At 47.5% G+C, this 21,032-nt stretch overlaps 1 protein-coding gene across 2 annotated transcripts; it reads left to right on the forward strand.

The window, feature by feature from the left end:
• Window positions 1-1,411: 1,411 nt before the first annotated feature.
• PPP4R3B (protein phosphatase 4 regulatory subunit 3B) lies at window positions 1,412-20,204 on the forward strand. Of its 2 annotated transcripts, none has more exons than XM_027693449.1 (16): window positions 1,412-1,778; window positions 3,081-3,136; window positions 8,042-8,140; window positions 8,791-9,411; window positions 11,937-12,014; window positions 12,202-12,318; window positions 12,961-13,077; window positions 13,389-13,520; window positions 13,946-14,048; window positions 14,837-14,878; window positions 15,146-15,304; window positions 15,624-15,793; window positions 16,764-16,903; window positions 17,065-17,249; window positions 17,667-17,869; window positions 18,548-20,204. In XM_027693449.1, the coding sequence occupies exons 1-16, from the start codon at window positions 1,637-1,639 to the stop codon at window positions 18,641-18,643; spliced, it is 2,460 nt and encodes an 819-aa protein (XP_027549250.1). In that variant the 5' UTR covers window positions 1,412-1,636; the 3' UTR covers window positions 18,644-20,204. The 2 variants fall into 2 exon arrangements, with proteins under 2 accessions (XP_027549250.1, XP_027549252.1); XM_027693451.1 differs by having other exon boundaries at window positions 17,745-17,869.
• The last annotated feature ends 828 nt before the right edge of the window (window positions 20,205-21,032 follow it).

The following is a 21,032-nucleotide window of genomic DNA, read 5'->3' on the forward strand; positions in this document are numbered from 1 at the left end:
ATTGTTGGTGAAATTAGTGGTGTAACATGGTCTTTTGTATAGTTACAGGCTTATTTATCCATAATGATGAAAATACTCTATATTATGTTCATATGAGTGTAATGATAGTTTCCTCAGAGGTGTATCTTACAGCTGCCATCTTCTGCAAAGAAAATTCATGGTAAATCTTAGAGGCCTGTTACAATGAACCTCAGCAAAAGCTGAGATTTAAATGTTACATAGATACAAGTTTCCTAAATCTGCCTAAAGAATGTTTCTTTAAGGTATGGAAAAGTTGTACACAGTTACCCAGAGTGGCATATTCCGCTGTGAATTTTTTCTTTTCTTTCCCTTCCTCTGGAACAAGATTGAACTTACACCAGAGACATGCCGGTCTTGTAAATAAGAGCTATACTACCGGTGTAACTGCTTTCACCGTGAGGCAAGAGCCAGAAAAGTCTGGCTTTGTCTGGGAATGAGGCACACCCTGGCCTCGGGAGCACTTGCCCTGCCATCTCCCTTTCCTTTTGGAGCCTCAAAAGCTTGGTTCTGAGACACTTTTAAGCTTCTCCTCCTCCCCCAAGCCCCCGCTGCTTCACGCAGCTTGACTTCTTGCATCGCTTGTGTCCTTTTTCCCTGTTCCCACGCGAACACTGACATGCGATTTATTTTTTGTTAGTAGCTCAGAGGAGACGTGTAGCTGGTGTTTAGTGTGTAAAACTAAGATTCACAGACACCACGATGCCTGGCAAGTGGTTTGTCTTAAATCGTAGTATTTATAATGGATAATGAAGCACGTTTCTCTGATTTTGAAGTTTCAGAGGACAGCTTCAACTTCAGTTTAGCTTTTGAGCTTTCTGGGGATCTACAAAGCATCTACAAAATGTATGTTACAGTGTGGCTGTTGCTGTGAGGAGATGCCACTGAATAACCTTTCTGCTGTTTTGTGATACAAGGGAGGACTTTTTTTTTTTCTAAAAACGAAACGCGATGTTTGTGTTTCGTGCGCCGTTTAAATGTATCGTGGCCGGGCTGTGGAGCTCGCCCGTCATTGTGTCACGGTTGTGGGTGGCACTTTCTGTGGCGGGAGGGGGGAGGCGTGTGCTTCGTCAGCGATGGCACCAGCTTTCAGACAGACGTTAAAAAATTATTTTTTTAAAGTTTTTTTATCGGGGGGACACGTGAAGTGTTTCCCCCTTCAGAAGCCGGGGGCGTTACACGGCCCGCGCTCCCCCGTGGCTGAGGGCCGCCGCCATTTTGTCCCCGCCTCCGCGCTCCCGCCCGGGGCTGTGAGGGAGCGAGCGCGGGCTCCGCCCCGTCCCGCCCCGTCCCTCCCCTGCCTGTGGCCGCCGTCCCGTCGGCGGCGCGGCGGCAGCGGGCGGCCGCCGTAGCCCCTGCGAGGGGAGCCCGTGGCCGGGCGGGGAGGAAGAGAAAGGCGGCCCGAGTCGGGTTACAAGATGGCGGCGGCGCTGTGGTAGCTGCCGAGGCGGAGCGGCGCCAGCGAGGCCCGGGCCGGGGCGCGGCGGCGCCGACCCGCCATGGACAGCGGCGCGGTGCAGGCCCCGCGCTGCCCCTGAGCGGCCCGGCCGCCCCGCTTGCTCCCCGCCGCCCTCGCCCCATCGCCCCCGCCGAGGCGGAGCGGGCCCGGGGCTGCACCATGTCGGACACCCGCCGGCGGGTGAAGGTCTACACGCTCAACGAGGATCGGCAATGGGACGACAGGGGCACCGGGCACGTCTCCTCCAGCTACGTGGAGCGGCTGAAGGGGATGTCGCTGCTGGTGCGCGCCGAGTCGGACGGTGAGAGCGTGGCCGGGGGCTGCCCGGGCCCTTCCCCTCGCCCCCCAGCCGTGGCTGACGCCCCCCCGCCGCCGGGCTCGGCTCGCGGTGCCTCCCTCCGGACGCCCCGACGAGCATTATATTTATTACACTATCACTGCCCCCTTTCCTGCCCTTACCTTGCGGCTCCGGGCGGAGTTTCCTTCCCCCCACGAGCCACAGCAGTGTTTGCCACCGTGGCCCGAGACCTTCCTTTCCCCCCCCCCGGTTCGTGGAGTCCCAGAATGGTGGAATACGCCGGGTTGGAAGGGCCCCTCGGGCTCGGCAGCTCCCGGCCCCGCGCAGCGCACACACCCCGCCGGTCCCACCATGTGCCGAGCCTTGTTCGTGCCCGCTACCCTGGGCAGCCTGTCCCGTGCCCCACCAGCCTCGGGGGGGGAAAAACTTTCCCTAAAATCCCACCTGGCCCTGCCCTGACTCAGCCCCACGCAGTCACCCCGACCAGCTGCAACTCCTCCACCTGCACGGAGCCGGGGTTGTTACGCGTGGCGACATTTTGTTCGCTTTCAGAACGGTTTTCTTTGCTTTGGAAATGCTTTTTCCCCCCCCACACCTCCCTTTCTTACTGCTGCAAAAAGTTGTTTGTTTCTTGCTCTTTTTCCCCCCCTCAGGAATTCCCTGGTTGCACTCGAGCCGTGTGGCGTTCCTCGTGTTTTATTGCGCTTTAAAGTCACCTTAAGGGGCTTTTTTGGAGTGGGGAGGTACGTGCTCCCCACTTCATCAGCCGACAGGTGCTAATGTGCTAAATAAACCACCTAAGACCGGGATAAATTGCTCTGGAGCTGTTGCCAGGAGACATACACTACTTGCATACACAAGATAAAGTCCCCTCTTACAGTATCTGAATGATTCACTTCTGAAGGGCAGCTGAAGGGAATAAAAGCAAACGGCCCACGTGGCTTCCCTGGGCAAAAACATTTTTGTGCTGGGCAGCACCTTAACTGCTGCAAATTCCTGCAGGTTTGGTAAATGGCCTTTAAACAAGCTGCTTCTGGCACCAGGTTTTGGGAGAAAAGAGCGCTGCAAAGAATTTTAGGCTAAATTAGAAGAGAAAACTGCGTTTTAACGTGGATATTTCTGTTGAGTTTTGCCTTACCCGGCTTATTTTAGGGAGTTATATTTAAAGAAGGCGGTTCTCCCGGATTTTCTGTAAGATTTGGATTAAGCTGAGCCTGTGTTGGCTGGCACACGGGCAGTGGTGTGAGAGGAGTGGAGATGTTTGTTTTGTTGAACTCAGCAAATGTCTCTTCATACCTTTTTCAGGTTCACTACTGTTAGAATCGAAGATAAATCCAAATACTGCATATCAAAAACAGCAGGCAAGTATTACTGCTAGGCTTTGTTTTTTTCTGATTGCTGAGGAACTGTTTTGTGCTTGAAGTAATTGTGTTTTCCAGGAAAACGGGATGACATGGAATTGTTGATGGTGTTTTTTACAGAGGTAAAAAACTTCCTTAGAAGCCTGTAGGGGCTATAACGCTTTGAATTCTAGAAATTAAAATGTGTGTCTTGAAAAAGCATTTCAGACCTCAGGCTTTGAAGATAATGTATGCAAGTTGGATAAATATTGAACTCATTAGGGGAAAAATAGTTGGAACCAGTAACTTTTGTCTCCCACCCCAAGCTGTCTGAAATAATTGCTGTATTAGGAAGGCAAAACTTTGGCCAGCTCTGTTGAAGTGTATTTATTTACTTCTTGAGTTCTTTTGCTGGAGTAACATAAAGGAATTTGTGGGACTTCTTTCACTGTTGTGTTGCTGTTCAGTTTTTATTTTAAGCCCTGAAAACTTGTGCTGTCCTTGGGGAGGCTGGGAGCCATGGTGAGACTTTACCTGCATGTTTCCCTTTCCTTGGGGAAAACCTGCTGCAAAATAAGGCAGTAAAGCAGCTGGGAGCTATGTTAATAGGTCATTTTTGGCTGATCTACTGAAAAAAATCAGCCTACTGAATCTCTACTGCTTTTATCACTTTTATTGTTTTCCCTTTCCCAGCTTTAATTTTCGGTGTCTCTGCCTACATTGTTCTCATGGGTTTTCTGGATTTTTTTCCGTCTGTTCCTTTGTTCTGCAGCAGATTCTCTGTTCCTTTTGTTCAGTATTTGCTCCTGTTCTTCGTCACTGTGGCACCCAGAAGTGTTTCAGCACTAGGAAACAGTAATTTTGTTCCTCCTGAGTCCTGAGAGACACGTCTTTTAAGGATTTAGTTTTAGTGACAGTGTGAGAATTGGAGAAAGAAACTTTGTTATCTCTCGATTGCGGGTTGGCTCACTTCAGGTTAGGAGCGAGTTGGGAGTCCTGGGCCAACCTTTCCAGAAGGATCTGTTTGCTGTGGTTTCTGGGTGGGTTTGGTCAGGTGGGTGACATCCACAGGCCACGCTCAGGAAGGAGGATGGTCTTCGTGGAGCCCTGCAGAGCCTTGCACTGCTTCCTGTTTACTGGAGGAAACCAATACACACCAAAATACAAGTGCAGATTATGTCCCTGTAGAATTTAAAACGCTTCCTTTTGCACCCTGTTTCCTGAAACTTCATACAACTGATTAGTTGAAGGCTTTTCTCACTTAATTGGTAGTGAAGTTTCAAGTGACCTAAGTAGCTTTGGTTGTCATTTTTCATGTGGAAAAGGTGGGTCATAGTTTAGAAAAACTCAAGCTGAGGTTTATTTTGGTTGGCTTTTGTTCCTGATTCTAATCCTTCTGTGTCCTTGTGGCAGAAAGGGTTTGTTTCACTGTTGGCTCTTTTGAAGAAGTTTGGGTTTGCTTTTTTTTTGAGAGGAATAACGATTGATGACTTCCAGAGCCAGGTTGATGTTTCCTGGTGGAAGGGAAATGTGCCCTGCCTACACATCTGTCTTCACGTAAATGCCTTGAATGGACTTAGAGGAGAGTTAACTCTTAGGCTGTGATTTGTGTAGCAGTGTTGTGTGGAAAAAAGGGGGCCAGCTGATTTTTGGGTGCTGGACATCAGTCTGTGATTATAATCTCTGGTAACATGGATGCAGAGGACACAGAGCCTGCAGAGATCCCCCTGGACTTCGGGGCCCAGGCTTTGGGAGGTCCCTTCCCCCATGGAACACCCCACACTGGCCGAGAGGCAGGGTCACATGTGTTCTGGAGCCTCTTGCAGGAGCAGTTTTGAAAAGTTGTTACCACACCCATTTGTTGTTTCACCCTCTGCTCGAGGTTGCTGTTCCCTGGCAGGACTGGCAGAAGAGCTGGAACTGCTACAGGAATCCTTGCTGGGAACGCTGCCTCTGATGTTAACTTTTTTTAGGTGTGCTCTGAGATGAGAATGTGTGCAAATCCTGTCTTTTGCCCAGAGTTGCCATCACTCATGTGACAGCAGAGCCGTTTGCTAGAGGCAAAATCCGAGTTCCTCCAGGCTGGGATTTAACACGTTTTCAGGGGGGCTGTTAAAGCAGTTGCCAGAGGGCTTCTTCACTCCTCTTTCACTCTGTTCACAGCACTGTGTGGCAGGTCAGATGTAGGATCTGAGGGAGCTGAAAACGTCTTCTTGCTGGATTAATTTCTATCAGCTTGTCCCTCCTGTGCAGCGTGAGGGGCCAGGGCAGGAATGAGGAGAGGGGCAGCAGCAGACACTGTGCAAACCAGCACTGAAGAGGGGCTTGAACTACTGTGAGCTGAAATGTTTGTTCAGAATTAGTATTTATTTTGACTTCCTGTGGTGTTTGAGTGAGCTGAGGAGTGTTGCTGGTGGACAGAGCAGCACCATGGATATATGGAATACCCCTGTGCTCCTCAGGGGTTGGCTGAGGTCATGCAGGAAGTGTGTGCCAGATCACTTTATATTGGGTTTGGACCATTATTTTCTGATGAAACCATCCCTCAGTCTTTCTGAAATATTTTTGGAAAAGCTTATGTAACTTGTGCTTTGTGTGGGCAGTGCAGATTGTAAGAAGCACCATTCAGTAACTGGAGAACTCTCACAAATTTTTGCCTGCAGTCCCTATGGATGCCTGGAGTCATTTTAAGGTACTGCACTAATTCTCTGACTTGAATCATCCTGGGCTGTGAATAGAGCTGCTGAATGTGTGTCCTTTGTTCAGCGAAGCACCTCTGAGTCTACCTGGGAGTGCATTGATTTGAGTGTCAGGGCATCAGTCATTCCACAGAATGTTTCAAGCCACACATTTCAGATTTTGAATTTTTTAACAGCTATAAAACTGTACTTAATAATTCTTATTTTTTTTGATTAATCTCTGGAAGAGAACCGGATCAGGGAGCTGCTCAGTGCCTGCAGTTGACAGTATTTTTTCCTTGAAGCCCAGTTCAACTGTTGCCTATAAAATGACCCACAGCAAACAGAGATCCAGCTGTCCCCGAGCTGGAGATGAGGGGGGACAGCTGGAAGTGAGAGCCCTGTCAGCTGGAAGGAGCTGTACCCTCTGTGCACACCAGTGGGCCCAAAAGCAGGGAGGCTCCCGGGAACATTTGTGGCTGTGGGATAGAAGTGCCAGTGGAACAAGGACACTGCAGTACAAATAAACAAACTCTCATGAGCAGCACTAAAACCACAGTGCATTGAGCCCAGAATGGGAGAACTTGGTTTCTTCTAAGAAATACATAAAAATCGGTAAGAAAGGAAAAAAAAAACAGAGTTTGTGCAAATGGAGTTGGTTTTAGTGTGGCCTGTGACTCTGTTTGGGGAGAGGGAGGCTGATCTGTTGGTATAATGACAGTAATCAATGAGCTTATCATTTCCTGTCACTCAGGTGTTTCTTTGGATCTCCTTGCTAGGCTTAGATACCACTCTGAATATTTTGTTTCCAGCAAAAGTGATGCATAAGGTAAAGACTTAACAAGCCTTGCTGGGTTGTGTGGTGAATACTGAACATTGTGAGTGTGGGAAGTGAATTACCTCACTGACCATGAAGCAAGGGCTGGCTAGTATTTAAAAACCACTTTAGTCTTTAAACTGTGCTAACAGGTCAGGAAGTCAACAAACGTGGTTGCAGGTTGAACTGTTTTGCTGAAGCCCATCAAATGCAGTGCAGGGTTAGCAGAGAGCTCTTCAATTTGGACACTTCCCTGAGGTGGGTTTGCTGCAGGGTGGTGAACTGCTGTCCTGGTTTCAGCTGGGATAATTTTCTTCCTCTGGTGGATGCTGTGGTTTGGATGTAGGGTGAGAAAAGCACTGATAACACGGGATGTTTTGGTTGTTGCCGAGCAGAGCTTTCCCTAAATCAAGGACTGTGGAGTTCCCATGCTCTGCAGGTGAGGAGCTGCACAAGGAGCTGGGAGGGAGCGTGGCCAGGGCAGCTGGAGTGGCCAAGGGGATATTCCAAACAATTGGACAACGTGGGCAGTGGATAAACTGGGGGGGTTGGCTGGGAGGGGCTGATTCCTGCTCGGGGACATCACTCAGGGGGGCTGAGCAACTGTGTTGTGCACTTGTCTGTCTTGGGTTTTATTCCTCTCTTTAGCCTCCTTTTTTTTTGCTGCTATTATAATTATTAATTATATTTTACTTTATTACCTGGATTAAACAGTATGTCAACCTGTGGGTTTCACCCTTTCCATTTCTCCTTCCCATCCCACTGGTTTGGGGGAAGCGAGGGAGCAGCTGGGTGGTCCTTAGTTGTCATCTGGGGTTAAACCACAACAACTCTGTATTGAAATGTCAGGGTACAGACCTACCCTCCTCACAGTACAGCAGCAAGGGTCCCAATAAAACCTCTTACAAAAACTTCTTAGTCTATTCAGAAATTCCAGCAAAACTTCCAGAGCTTCTGTACAAGTGCACGGATGGAATTGATGGAGACAATAGTGACAGAGGGAAAAAAAACCTTGCTCAAATGGCAGCAGCTGGCAAGATGCTGGTAACTTTAGTAAGAACTTAGGAGGTTTGTATTATTCAGGCTGTGTGTCTTTTAATTCAGAACAGATTATGTGAACATCAGGCATTATTCCTGTCAGTGCTGGGGCTGTCTGAAACCCTTGCTGAGGAGCAAACTGAAATCTTAGGGCTTTGTTTCAGCTTTACTAAATATGAAAATACTTAAATTGATCTACTGCAGGTTTAAGTTGATTTTCCTTATGGCAGAACAGGTGATTTAGTATTTTAGTGTCATATGTTCTTCTATTGACAAGTGTAACTTTAATTAACACTATTTCTTGTGTAGACATTGGCTGTAAGGGATTAGAGGTTAATATACAGTGCAGACCTGTTTCAGAAAAAATTATTTTCTTGTTTTTATCTTAAACAGGACACCCTGATTGTTTGGTCAGAAGCAGAGAACTATGATTTAGCACTGAGTTTTCAAGAAAAAGCTGGCTGTGATGAGATTTGGGAAAAAATCTGCCAGGTACAGTTCACCTTACACGTTTTGTTTCTTCCAGATGTTTTATTGTCTTCTGTGACTTTTGATGTATTTGTGCATCCTCTTTAAACCTCCTTGTAAAATAAGCAAATACTTTTTGTGGCTTTTCTGTGTAAGATGTAAAGTTGCCCCCACTGAGAGCAGCAGTTGTGGTTTTAGTGATGGAGTGTCAGGCTTGTGAAAATCGATGTAATGGTGACACTCAGGTGCTGGGTGTTTTGGGGAGGTTGGTGTGATTGCTTTTATTAAAAAGGGGCTGCCAGAGCACCAGGTTTTGATTGTCCTTGTCCCAGTTGGCCCCAGGAAGCAGCTTGGGAGCTGCAGATGTGCTGCAAGGAATAAGGAGCTGGATGTGCCAGGGACAGACAAAGAGGTGGCAGAGCCCAAACTGTCAGACCAGAGACTCAAAAAAAAAAAAAAAAAGGGGGGGTTAAAACCCCCCAGCTTTCACATGGGAATTACCATAACCTTCCCAACCTTGGAAAAGGTGGAGTGTGAAGCTGTGAACTAAAGAAACACAGAGCTCACCTTCCCTGGGACAAAGCAGGCATTGGGGATGTGCTGTTATTTCAGTTATTGATTATTTTGGGGTGTGATTTGGGACGAGGCAGTAACTGTGTGCACCCTCTCCTCAGGTTCAGGGCAAGGATCCCTCGGTGGAAGTCACCCAGGACCTCATTGAGTCGGAAGAGGAGCACATAGAGGAGATGCCTGAAACCAGCCCCTTGATCGACCTCCCCACTTGTGAACTCAACAAACTTGAAGAGATCGCCGACCTCGTTACCTCTGTCCTCTCGTCGCCCATCCGCAGGGAGAAGCTGGCCCTGGCCCTGGAGAACGAGGGCTACATCAAAAAACTGCTGCAGCTTTTCCAAGTGTGCGAGAACCTGGAGAACACGGAGGGCTTGCACCACTTGTACGAGATCATCCGGGGCATTTTGTTCCTCAACAAAGCGACTCTGTTCGAGGTGATGTTCTCTGACGAGTGCATCATGGATGTGGTGGGGTGCCTGGAGTACGACCCTTCCTTGGCTCAGCCCAAGCGGCACAGGGAGTTCTTGACCAAAACGGCAAAATTTAAGGAGGTTATTCCCATCACAGACTCGGAACTCAGGCAAAAAATCCACCAGACTTACAGGGTACAGTATATTCAGGACATCATCTTGCCGACACCGTCTGTTTTTGAAGAGAATTTTCTTTCTACCCTCACTTCCTTTATTTTCTTCAACAAAGTTGAGATTGTCAGTATGTTGCAGGTGAGTGGTTTTCGGTGTGGTCTGGATGGATTATGTGTGGATACCTGTAGCTGTAGTTTCCAGTGGATTACAGTTAATCCCACACGCTTCCATTTGCACAGTGTCCCTTTCTTTTTGATCCCTTTGCTTTTGTATCTTGAAAAGGTACATTTCAGGTGAGTAAATTTAATATTTTTTTTAATGGGTTGTAAACAGTGAAATGTTTTTCTCCTTGATTCCCAAGCGACAGAGACCTTTGGAGCTGGTTTTATAGAGGCATTTAGGGAACAAATATTAGTGTTCTGTACGAGGGACATTTGTGCTGTGCTTGTAACAAACTCTGGGTCTGTGATTCCAAAGAGCACGTTCAGAACCATTCCTGTTGTGCTGCTGTTACTTCCTGGTACTGATTTCAAATGTTCACGTTGCCATAAAAATCAAGGGATTGGTTGCTGGGGTTTTTTCATACTGATACCCAGAAGTAATAATTAATAAATAGCCAAGATGTCACTGCCAAAAACTGTCCTGCCTGGGTGTGCCAACAGAGCTGGAGCGTGGAAGGAGCCTCGGTGAAGAGCTGTGTATGAACTTCGGGGCATTTGGGTGTTTTCAGTTCATGTTGTGTTGTGCCAACTAAAGGGTACCAAAGGGGCTTTATTCTGGTTTGGATCCATGTCCAAGAAGGGTACATTTGTGTGGAACAGATGACAAAGCTCCTGGGCTGGGTGTGGAACAGGGAGAATTGAGAAGAGTAAGAACTGTGGGAAGAGAGGGGCTCTGGAGAAATAAAATCCATATGGAATATGGTAATGAGTGCAAATATGGGTGGAATATGGTAAAGAGTTCAACAGAGGACTGGAAAAAAAGTCCAAACTGAATAATTGCACAGAATTGCATGAGTAAGCTTTTTGGCTTCTTTCTGCTTTGTGGCTGAATAGCAGAAAGAAACTAAAAATTAAATCCCCCTTGCAAAATTAACGACTTTGTGTTAAATACAGATTTCCCTTTAAATTCTTTTGCATCTATTTTCTAAACCTAAAAATAAATTCGGCATTGTTCTCCTGAGGCCACAGTCCTTTCCATTTAGAGATTTTTAAGTCCTGTAAATTTATTTTTCATTGAGGCTTTACAGTGCTGGATATTTAATTGTGCTGCGGTTTGCTGTTCCCTCTAGTGCTCTTTGCAGGAGGTTCTGAACCCCTCTGACAGTTCTTTGCTGACTCTGTCCCTGCTCTTTGCCATCAGAACATGTGGCACGTAGGTTTGCCTGCTTGTTTTAAAGCTTGTAAAGGAGACATGGGTGATGATTTACAAATAATGTTGATCCTGGAGAATTACAACTGGGAAGAAAGGACACGTGGAAGAGCTGTAACTGAGGGGAATTCCCTGGTGGTGTGGAGCTCAGGCCCGGGGCTGCTGTCCCAGCCCTCTGGTGTCAATCAGCTCGTTGTGGCACAAGAGCTCTAAAGCTCCTTTGGGTTTGGTGAGCGCCTTGGACTCCTGTTACCCCAAATCCCCTGGCAAAGCTCCCTGGCTGAGGGCAGCTCATGGGAGGAGCAGATTGTGTTGGCCACAGCAAAGCTCCTTCCTACGTGCCACGGAGCACTGGATCCCAGTGCTGCTGGGGATGGCAGGGAGACAGACCCGGAGCCAGCCCGGGCTCTGGGACATCGGGATCACTCTGGAGCAGCCTTGGGAAAGCAAGAGATCTCTGGAGAGCGGGGATTTTCTGGCATACCTGCTGTTGATCTGGTGTGGGTTTGGTTTTTAACAGGCTTAATGAAGCTGTTCAAGCCAGCAAAGCTTAAAATAAACCACTCAGTCTGTGTATGTTGTGCTCTCTGGGATGTTGGGTCCAGGTATCCTGTGTTTCTTTCCACACATCTTAAAAAAAATCTTGAACCTTTGGCTGCACTGCTGTGACTGTAACAATTGTGTGTTAAGTCAGCCTAATAAAGCACAGATTTTAGTGGCAGCACCAGGCCAAATAGAGAGGTGAGCACCCTCCATGTTCTGCAGTGCCAACTTTATGTATGTTTGTTATAGTGCTGCTGTTCTGCTCCTGTTTGTTCAATGCAGAAGTGCACAGAGTTGGATCAGTGCCTGATTTTGTAATGCTGTAGTGTGCTACTGTTTGCTTTCAGATTTATATTGTCTTTAAAAGATAACAGACATTTGATTTGAGAGGATGCCAACACGGTTCTCCATGTGAAGGAGTGCAGAGAAATCCCAGGACAGAGAGGGCAGGAAGTGCCCAAATACTGGAGAGATGGTGATGTCACCCTGGGTTTTTGGTACCTCTTGAACCCTAAGCAATAGGGTCCCTGAAATGCTTTACAAGAAGTGAGGTGTCGTCCTGTGTGTATTAAATATCTATTGGTAGTGGAGAGTGTGAATATGAAAAGCCAGTAATAATCCAAAACTCACTGGGAATGATCCTGCTGGAAGTGTGCTGGCCTTGCTGCACTGTGGGATCCTACAAAGGTTGGAAGCTTTGCCTTCTTTCAGGGGCTCTCTAAGCTGTGTTCCTTTTGTGTGTTCCACAGGAAGACGAGAAGTTTCTGTCTGAAGTTTTTGCACAATTAACAGATGAAGCTACAGATGATGACAAACGGTGTGAACTGGTGAGTGAGAGCTCGGGGGGTCCCTCAGCCCTTAAATTGCAGCCAGGAAACAGAAACAGCGACACTGCTCTGCTGGTTTCTGTGGAATCACCCAGCACACACACTCTGCTACAAACTGGAACTCTTTCCTCCTTGCAGAGGGTTGTCAGACTCATGCACCTGTAATTCCATTTTCCCTGTGCAACAGGTGAACTTTTTCAAGGAGTTCTGCGCCTTCTCTCAGACGTTACAACCTCAGAACAGAGACGCGTTTTTCAAAACTTTGGCCAAGTTGGGAATTCTTCCAGCCCTTGAAATTGTCATGGTAAGTGAACTCCTGGGGCTGATTGCAATAAAATAGAGAAGGTCCCAGCCTTTGCAGCAGGTCTGGGCTGTGCTGAGCACCCCTGTGTCAGTGTGCTGGGCCAGCTCTGCCCTGCTGAGGCTGGAAGGTGAGCGGGACATTGGGAATCCAGCTCTGCCCTGGGTGCTCTGGCCATTGTTACTCTGCGTGGCAGAGAAGTCTGATCAGTGCAGTCCTTGTGACAGGGAGCTGGAAAGATTGAAAGAGGCTCTTTTCTCCTGTGGCAGCTCAATTGTTGTTGTTGTGGTTGTTGTTGGGACGGGGCCAAAGAAGTATTTTTAGATAATCTTGAACTGTGAGCTGGTCCCTGCCCGAAAGATCACGTAATCCTGTCATTAGCAGATTAATCTTTCCTAATCAGCAGTGGGAAAACATAATTTTTTTTCACTCTTTTGGTTGCAGCAGCTGTTGCTGCCTGACCATTGCAGTTCATTTTGCTGGTTTGTTGTTGTTTTTCTGTAACCCTCTTAGTGTGTTTCTCAGAGAAACTTTTGCTCTGAAACATTCTCAAAACTTTCCAATCCCTCCCCTTTGCAGCTTTACTTGATAATAAATACCAATCTTAATTTGTTCTAACTAATGAACTTTTTTTTTTTTTATTAGGGAATGGATGATCTGCAAGTTAGATCTGCTGCTACAGATATATTTTCTTATCTGGTAGAATTTAGCCCATCCATGGTCCGAGAATTTGTAATGCAAGAGGCCCAGCAGAGTGATGATGTAAGTGAAAGTGGTTCAGAGTTTGAATATACCAGTTTTAGAGCAAATAGGGGAAAAAACAAAAAAACATAGGATGAAGTAGATTTAAAATACAGACATTTCTGAGCGTGTTGGTGTTGCCTGAGTTCACAGTGTGACTAACAGGGATTGTGGGTGTGGAGGGTTGTGCTTGACAGAATTCCTGTATCCCAGTGTATCTCCATGCCTCAGTTTCACTTCAATTTGTCTTCTGAAAAGCAACAGAAATTAAGGGGATTGCTTTCCAGCCTTGGCTGTGTGTGTGACCGTGTTTGTCTGGGGTTTCTGTGCAGGACATCCTCCTCATCAACGTGGTCATCGAGCAGATGATCTGTGACACTGACCCGGAGCTGGGGGGAGCTGTGCAGCTCATGGGGCTGCTGAGGACCCTCATCGACCCCGAGAACATGCTGGCCACAGCCAATGTGAGCAAACACAGCTCTGCTGCCTGGGCAAAGTTAAAAACCTGTACTCTCTGGGTTGGGGCTGACAGGGAATTTTAACAAGCTGAACAACAAGCTGCAGCTTCCGTCAGCTTTTGATAATAAAACAAATGTTTTTGGGGCGTTGTACAGGTATTCATTAAACAAGTTTTGTTAAGCATTCCGAGTTATTGATGTATTTCCAGCATATCTTTGCATGGTGGGGATTTTTTGGTGACAGTTACCTTGGGTAGATATCCTAAAATGAAAAGAAGTCTTCCTTGAGCTGCAGGCCCAACTAGTAACATCCAGGCAGGCCTGGAGGAGTCAGTGGAATTCTTTGTGGGCTGTCTTCCTTGTTACTGTTCTTCCTTATTTAAGAGCTTCTGCCCAAATGCCAGTGTTTAACAAGGTGATTTTTCTTTCAGAAAACAGAGAAAAGCGAGTTTCTCAACTTCTTCTACAACCATTGCATGCACGTGCTGACGGCGCCGCTGCTGGCCAACACGGCCCAGGAGAAGGGGGAGAAAGGTACTGCCCTGCTGTTCACCATGCTGATATTCTGTTGTTAACAGCATTCTAATTTCACCAGTACAATTCTTAAAAATATTTGCTGTAAATATTTGCTGTAGGTCACAGGGGCTTTTGTGCAAAAGTTTACAAAACTGCTGAGAGCCCTCAGCGGTTTCGTGACTCAGCTTGAAACTCCCTCACCTTGTTTCTTCTTGAACTTTTCCTGGTGCCAGTAAAAGAATTGGAAATCTCTTGTTTGTTGCAAGCAAATAACACTCGTTAGTTTGCCTCTGGTGCCTTACAAACAGGAATTTAACATCTCTTGATGCTGACTTTATGAAGCCTCTTGCCTTGGACTTCATGAACGCTCTTTCAAGAGATTAAATCAAACCAATACGTATTTGGTGAAAACATCTGTTTCATCTTACCCATCTTCTCTTATTAAATCAAAAAAAGAAATGTTTTGGCATTTGATACAAAAATAAACCTGGTAAAACATCTGTTGTAGTGCTGAGTGTATTATTTGAAAAATTTAGACCAGGCACTTTATTCTATATAGGGATAATATACTTTCACCTCGTTGGGGTTGGAAACTTTGTAATGTAAGTTAAATATTATTTAATGTAAATTAAATCTCCCCTGGCTGCATCCTTGTTGCACGTTGGCTTCTGTATAGCTTCCAGGAACTTGTGATCTGGTGAAAAGTCTCACCACCTGTAGAATTGATTGTTTATCCCCATCTTTGAAATACTGACAGCGCTTTGAAAACCTTTTTCTGATGTTTGTTTCTATTTTCTCTTGGTCAGATGCAGTAGTTGGATCCACTAAGAGTAATACAATTTGTCCTGGTAAGTTTTAATTGACTTTGAGTTTTGGAAGTTCCCTTGTTTGCTGTGTGTGGTGTTTTATTAAAAGAGAAAGTTAGGTTTATTTATTTTATTGAAATAGATGTGGGTGCTTTGCTTCACTTGGGACAACTGGAAGCAACGCAGTAAAACTAAAATCCATTAAAAAATGTGTCAGGAACTGCAATAGCAGCTGAGCCTGGTGAGGATTTGGTGCATGACTGTACATTGTTTATTTTGGTGTAATTTGAGTGTTCATTTGTCTCACAGATAATTATCAAACGGCACAACTACTTGCCTTAATTCTGGAGCTGCTTACTTTTTGTGTGGAGCATCACACATATCACATCAAGAACTACATTATGAACAAAGATTTGCTGAGAAGAGTCCTGGTCTTGATGAATTCCAAACACACCTTCCTGGCCTTGTGTGAGTATGGAGCTGTTGATTTCCTCCTTGGGGAAGGTGTTCCAGGGCCAGTGGGCACTTAAAATGCCTGGTAATTCCCTGTTTACTGCTGACTCCTGTTGAGTAATTGCTGCTGGACTTTAGACAGAGATCAGTGGTCCCTGATGGCTTTCAAACACCCGGGAAAGTGAGAGAAGGAAAAGGAAAGGCGACCTGTCAGCACCTGCTGCTGCTGCACTTGCCCAGGGTGCTTCTGGGTGCTCTGGGTTTGGGGTGCACCTTCCTCAGGGCAGCACCAGGCCCGGGATGAGTGAACCCTGGGATTGCTTTGCTCTTCCAGGTGCTCTTCGCTTCATGAGGAGGATAATTGGGCTGAAGGATGAGTTCTACAACCGTTACATCACCAAGGGGAACCTCTTTGAGCCCGTGATCAACGCGCTGCTGGACAACGGCACCCGCTACAACCTGCTCAACTCGGCCGTCATCGAGCTCTTCGAGTTCATCCGGGTGGTGAGTCCTGCTCAGCCCTGAGCCCTGGGGACGTGGCAACCCTTCCCTTCCACCTTAAATCCCTCCTGTGCATAAATATCCAGCTCAAGTGACCCCGTAACGTGCCCGCTGTACGTGCCTGTCCCGCCGCGGAGGGTGTGTGGGCCCTTACACCTGTCCTGGAGCTCAGTCCCTCTCAGGGCTTCCCTGTGGTGCTTCTGGACCAAACCTGGCACTGAGGAATGAAGGGAAATGTGTTGTATGGGACTAAATCTGGGTATTAGTGGGTCTCAATGAGACTAATTTGGCTACAAACGTTGTCCTTTTAAATCCTACACAAGTGTTTCCCTGGCCAGTGGCAGCTTGGAATCAGTGTGTGTGGGAACACTGTGTGTGTGGGCAGGACAGGCAGGAGCACCCAGCTCCTTGGGAAACAAGGACTTGGAGCAGCTCCTGAGACACTGGCTGGGAGAGCCTCGACGTGTGGGAGGCTTTCCAGGGAATCTCTGCGCTCTGGGAAAGTGAAGGGCAGTTTTTACTCACAGGGTATTGGAGCTGCTGTCTTTTCCAGCAAGAAGGAAATTTGGAATGTTAGGGTTTGGTGTGGTGACAGACTTGTTAGAGGGACACTGACCAAGAGGTGCCTTGTCCCATGGCAGCTGCTGTAGTTACTGAGCACTGAGAGAGCTGGAAGCTGTAGGAAGAGCAGGGCACAGCCATCCCAGATAAAACATCCTGGTTCACGAGAGCATCACAAATTGCACTGGGACACTGCTGAGTATTGTCTGTGTCTGTGGGAAATTCAGTAATTATTTCTGCATCTCAGCTCTTTTATTAAAGATAAATGTGAATACTTCACCTTTGTACAATATTGTACAATAATATTTTGGTTCTAGGCAAGGAATCAGTTCCTTTCCAGACTAAACTCAAAAACTTTTGAGCTCCTGCCTGTGACAACGTGAGACTGAAACCCTGTCTTGTTCTCCTGCAGGAAGACATTAAGTCCCTTATTGCACATATAGTTGAAAACTTCTATAATGCACTTGAATCCATTGAATATGTTCAGACATTCAAGGGACTGAAGACAAAGTACGAGCAGGAAAAAGACCGACAGACCCAGAAGCTGAACAGGTGGGCCCTGCTTTGTGTGCTCTGGGTCTGTCCCGGGGAGCTGGGGTGGGGGTACAGCTGGGAATGGAGGGCCAAACTCCCCCTGGAAGTCTGGGAGCCGCTGCTGCTCCCCAGTGTGCCCCGGCAGCAGAGCTGGAACCCCTGTGCTGTGTCTCTTGCAGTGTCCCCTCCATCCTGCGCAGCAACAGGTTCCGCAGGGACGCCCGAGCCCTGGAGGAGGATGAGGAGATGTGGTTCAATGAGGATGAGGAGGAAGAAGGAGAAGCTGTTGTCCCTCCAGTCGAGAAGTCCAAGCAGGAGGATGATTTCCCAGATAGCTATGAAAAATTTATGGAGACTAAAAAAGGTACTTACTCTGCTTGAGCTTGTTGGCACTGGAAGGGCTCCGTGGCAGATCCATGGATTGTACCACGAGCAGCACTAAGGGTGTTCTGTGTCAGTCAGGCAGGAGATCTGAGCGTGTCTTTGCAAGCCAGTTCAGGGTTAAAATAACGAGTTAAACTGCTCTGGGCATGCATTTAGTGTAAATGGCACTCAAAGGCAAGACTGTGCTTGTGTGCTCTGAGCGAGCCCCGGCCCTCAGCGCGTGGGCCCTGCTCAGTTTGCTGCCGAGGGCCCCGGGTGAGGCCGGATGGGGAACTGTCCATTTGGAGACAAAGGACAACCAAAACACCCGTCGGCTCTTGCCCCGCGCTCGTGCTGTGATGCAGATGGTGCTCCCGGTGTGCAGCTGTTCCTAAGTGTGGCCATGTTTGTCCCTCAGCTAAGGAGAGCGAAGACAAAGAGAATCTTCCAAAAAGGACTTCAGCTGGGGGATTCAAATTCACTTTTTCCCACTCAGCCAGCGCAGCCAACGGTGCCAACGGTGCCAACAGTAAATCGGTGGCAGCTCAGACGTCCCCGGCGAGCTCCAACGGCTCCTCCTCCAAGAGCACGGCCCTGGCCCCGGCGGTGACGGCCCCCAAGGTGGGACAGGGGCACGGGAGTGGCTGGCACAGGGGGCTCAGGGTCACCCTGGGCCACCCAGCGAGACCCTGAGTGGGTGGGGAGGGTTTAGGGAAAGGCTGGGTGGGACTGGAGCCCCATGGTCTCTGGTGCCACAGTCCCATCCCACATTTTCCACTCCTCAGCTTATTCCCTGCCCGGTCACTGCTCCATGTGTGTGATGTACAGGGGAGATTGGGGTTTTTGGGAACCCTGTTAGTGCTCCCTGGCCAGGCAGTTCCCAGGTGGTTTTGACCCCTCTGTGGTGCCTCTGGCACAGCCCTGCACTGTTGGAATCTCTGACCCCTGAGCACCTATGGAGAACTGGAGCAGGAATTTGATTGCCCACCCCAAGGCTGAGCAGCCAGAGGGATCTCAGGGTGCACAGCGGGTTTGTGCCCATCCAGCAGGGAGCTTCAGAAGGGGCTTCCAAACAATTGTGAGGCCAGACCCAGAGGAGCGAGGGGGCTCCAGTGCTTTTGCAGCTCCAGGACCACTCTCCAGACAAATGGGTCTTGGAATGCCAAAGGCATCACCAGAAAACCCGCTGCTGCAGCCTGCGGTGTCCTGACAGATGGGCTGGGGCTTGTCCTACAATTGCACATTCCTTGGGGTTTTTTCAAGGTGAGAATTCCCTTTTTCCCTTTCTCTACTTGGCAGGGAAGTCTAGTTGGCCTGGTGGATTATCCTGATGATGAAGATGATGATGAAGAGGAGGAGACATCTCCAAGGAAAAGACCTCGTCTGGGTTCATAAAAGAAACCAAAACTTTGGAATAAGAACTTTTCCTACGGGGTTTCAAATGCTGCAACTGTTTCAAGAGCTAAAAAGAGTCTGATTCAGAAAGCTTTCTCCCATGAGTAAATAAGATAATACGAGGAGTAGCAGAAGAAACTCGGTGTATCAGCTAGAAAGGGTTAGTTCTGTAAACACAAAGCTTCCAAGGAACTTAATGTCTTTCTAGAAAGTAAGGAGTCTGCCATTCAGGCTGTCAAAAAAATGAAAAATGAAAAAAAAAAAAAAGTGGGTTAGTATTCTCAGAACCTGGATGATGGCTTCTCAGCAAGGAAAGTCTCAGGTGTCGGGAGGGCAGGGGGAGGGAAAGGTATGGTAATACTTTTTTTAAAATATATTGCAGGGTTTCCCCAGTGTTTAACAGAACTAGGAAAAAAAAAATAAAAGTCGAGCTTAAATTTTGAACCCAGTAATCTTAATTTTGTAATGGTGCTGTCAGTTGTGTTCTTTTAGCAATGCCTCTTTTAAAAACAATTTTAAGGGAAAACTAACTCTGTTTGCATAAGAACAATCCATGTTTTGGGACCATTTCTTACCAACTAAATGACATTTCTCATGGTTGGAGGGAGGGAGGCTGCAGTTCCAGTGCATGTGGAGTTGGTCAAACAGTTCAGGGGAGCTTTGATCTCCGTTTCCCCAGAGGAGAGAACGAAGCTGGATCCAGAATGGGAGGTTTGGCTTGGTTTCTTGGGTTAGGCAGTGTCAGTAATATCAATGCCAAGGAGCAAAAGCTTCCCCAGTCTCTGCAGGAGAGGTGGGCAAGATCCCGAATTCCAGCCACGCTCCCTGTCGCTCCAGGAGCTGCCTCAGCTGGAGCAGCCCTTCCCTGTGTGAGTTCACGTGGCAGGACTGAGGTGGGAATGAGAAACACTAACAGGCTTCTCCTCGGGAGGAATTAGAGCAGCAGGTCAACCCCCAGGTCAGTGAGCACCAAGCTGGAATTATTGCCGAGAGAACACCGGGATCTGGGGCAGGATCAACGAGCAGCACCTGAACCTGGGGGGGACCAGAAGCTGCTTTTTTTAACCAACAAAAGCACATTCCACGTGGGTGGCAGGGAAGAGGGCAGCTGGGGGAGGCAAACAGTCCAGGTTTTATTTTGCAGAGCAGCACGTGAACTGTAAATATTTTAATGTCAGTTTGCCCATTGTGATCCGAGATCATGGCAGAGCGAGAGGAAATTTCCCAAGTGTTAAAAGGATGGAACCAGCTGCAATCCACCACATAGGTCACTCTTGTAATACGTGTTATGGGTCCATTTCTCCTGGAATAGTTTAAACTGAAGCAGTTTCTCTGTTTTGGAGATTATTTTTTTTTTTTTTGTAGTTTTAATTTTAGCTCTTGTTTGGAAAAAGATGGGCTGTCTGTGTAGATATGAAGTATAGTTTTTTTCCATAAAACAGAAGTTTATTTTGTATTAAAGATACCACTGTACTTGTTTTACACCATTTGTATACATGTGGTGATATTAATGCTGAACTGTAAAATTCAGGAATTAAAATGTGACCCTGTAATTCCATAATTTCCGCTTTTGTTTGGTTTGTTACACGGGATGAGTTAACTGTGGCTGTTTTAGGGCGTTGTTTAGGATGAGTTGTCCTTGCAGTTCCAGCAGTAACTGTCCAGCACTGGTGGGAAGGTGTGGATGGACCTGGGGCCGGGGGGGGGGTCACCCCTCAGTGCTGGTTCCCCCAGCCCCGTGTGTTCCCCTGCCTGGGGCCCTCCCACTGCCCCCCTTTCTGGAGAAGAACAGAGCACCTGCCAGCTGCACCAGTTATAAATAATATTTTAATAAAAATAACGTGGAACCTGACCAGGTGGGTTTGCCTCTTTTCCTGGGGGTTGCTGGGGCATTCAGGGGTGTGATGCCCTGGGCAAAGGGGGGCCTCTTCCCCCACTTCCAGTGTCTCAAGGCCAAACCAGTAAAGGATTTCAAAAGATTTCTCCTGCTCTGGAAGGGAGTTGCTGGGCACAGCCCCAGCTTTGCAACTGAAGCAATTCCTTTTACCTAAAGTTGTGTTTGTAGCAAACCTGGGCCCTGGGGCTGGTAAAGTGCCCCAGCAGCCTGTAGAAGGCTGTGAGCTGGAGTTCATTCTTACACCCCTAAGCTGCACTGCCTTTCTTAAAAATGAGGTGGCCAAGTTTGCACTTCCTTGGGGAATTGGACTTTATTACATTGCACAGCTGCCAAAGAGTGATTTTATAATGGGTTAATAAAAGGACCGAGTTCTGTACTATTAAAAATGCCAAAGTTTCCAGGTCTAGCTCTGACCTGTTGCCACAGGAATGACTTCACCTGTTCTCCATCTCTGCTTCCCTTCTCCAGGGCTGGGCACTGCGGGGTGTCCCA

The sequence above is a fragment of the Neopelma chrysocephalum genome, unplaced genomic scaffold (assembly GCF_003984885.1).
Source record: "Neopelma chrysocephalum unplaced genomic scaffold, ASM398488v2 Primary Assembly neopelma1_91, whole genome shotgun sequence".
Taxonomy (NCBI): Eukaryota; Metazoa; Chordata; class Aves; order Passeriformes; family Pipridae; genus Neopelma; species Neopelma chrysocephalum.

What these genes read in the sequence shown, in the direction of transcription:
- PPP4R3B (XM_027693449.1), top strand. Translation starts at nt 1,637, where the DNA reads ATGTCGGACACCCGCCGGCGGGTGAAGGTCTACACGCTCAACGAGGAT. An exon ending in CCAGGAGAAGGGGGAGAAAG is followed by an intron (nt 14,049 to 14,836) that starts GTACTGCCCTGC and finishes TCTCTTGGTCAG; the next exon opens with ATGCAGTAGTTGGATCCACT. An exon ending in ATTTATGGAGACTAAAAAAG is followed by an intron (nt 17,250 to 17,666) that starts GTACTTACTCTG and finishes TTTGTCCCTCAG; the next exon opens with CTAAGGAGAGCGAAGACAAA.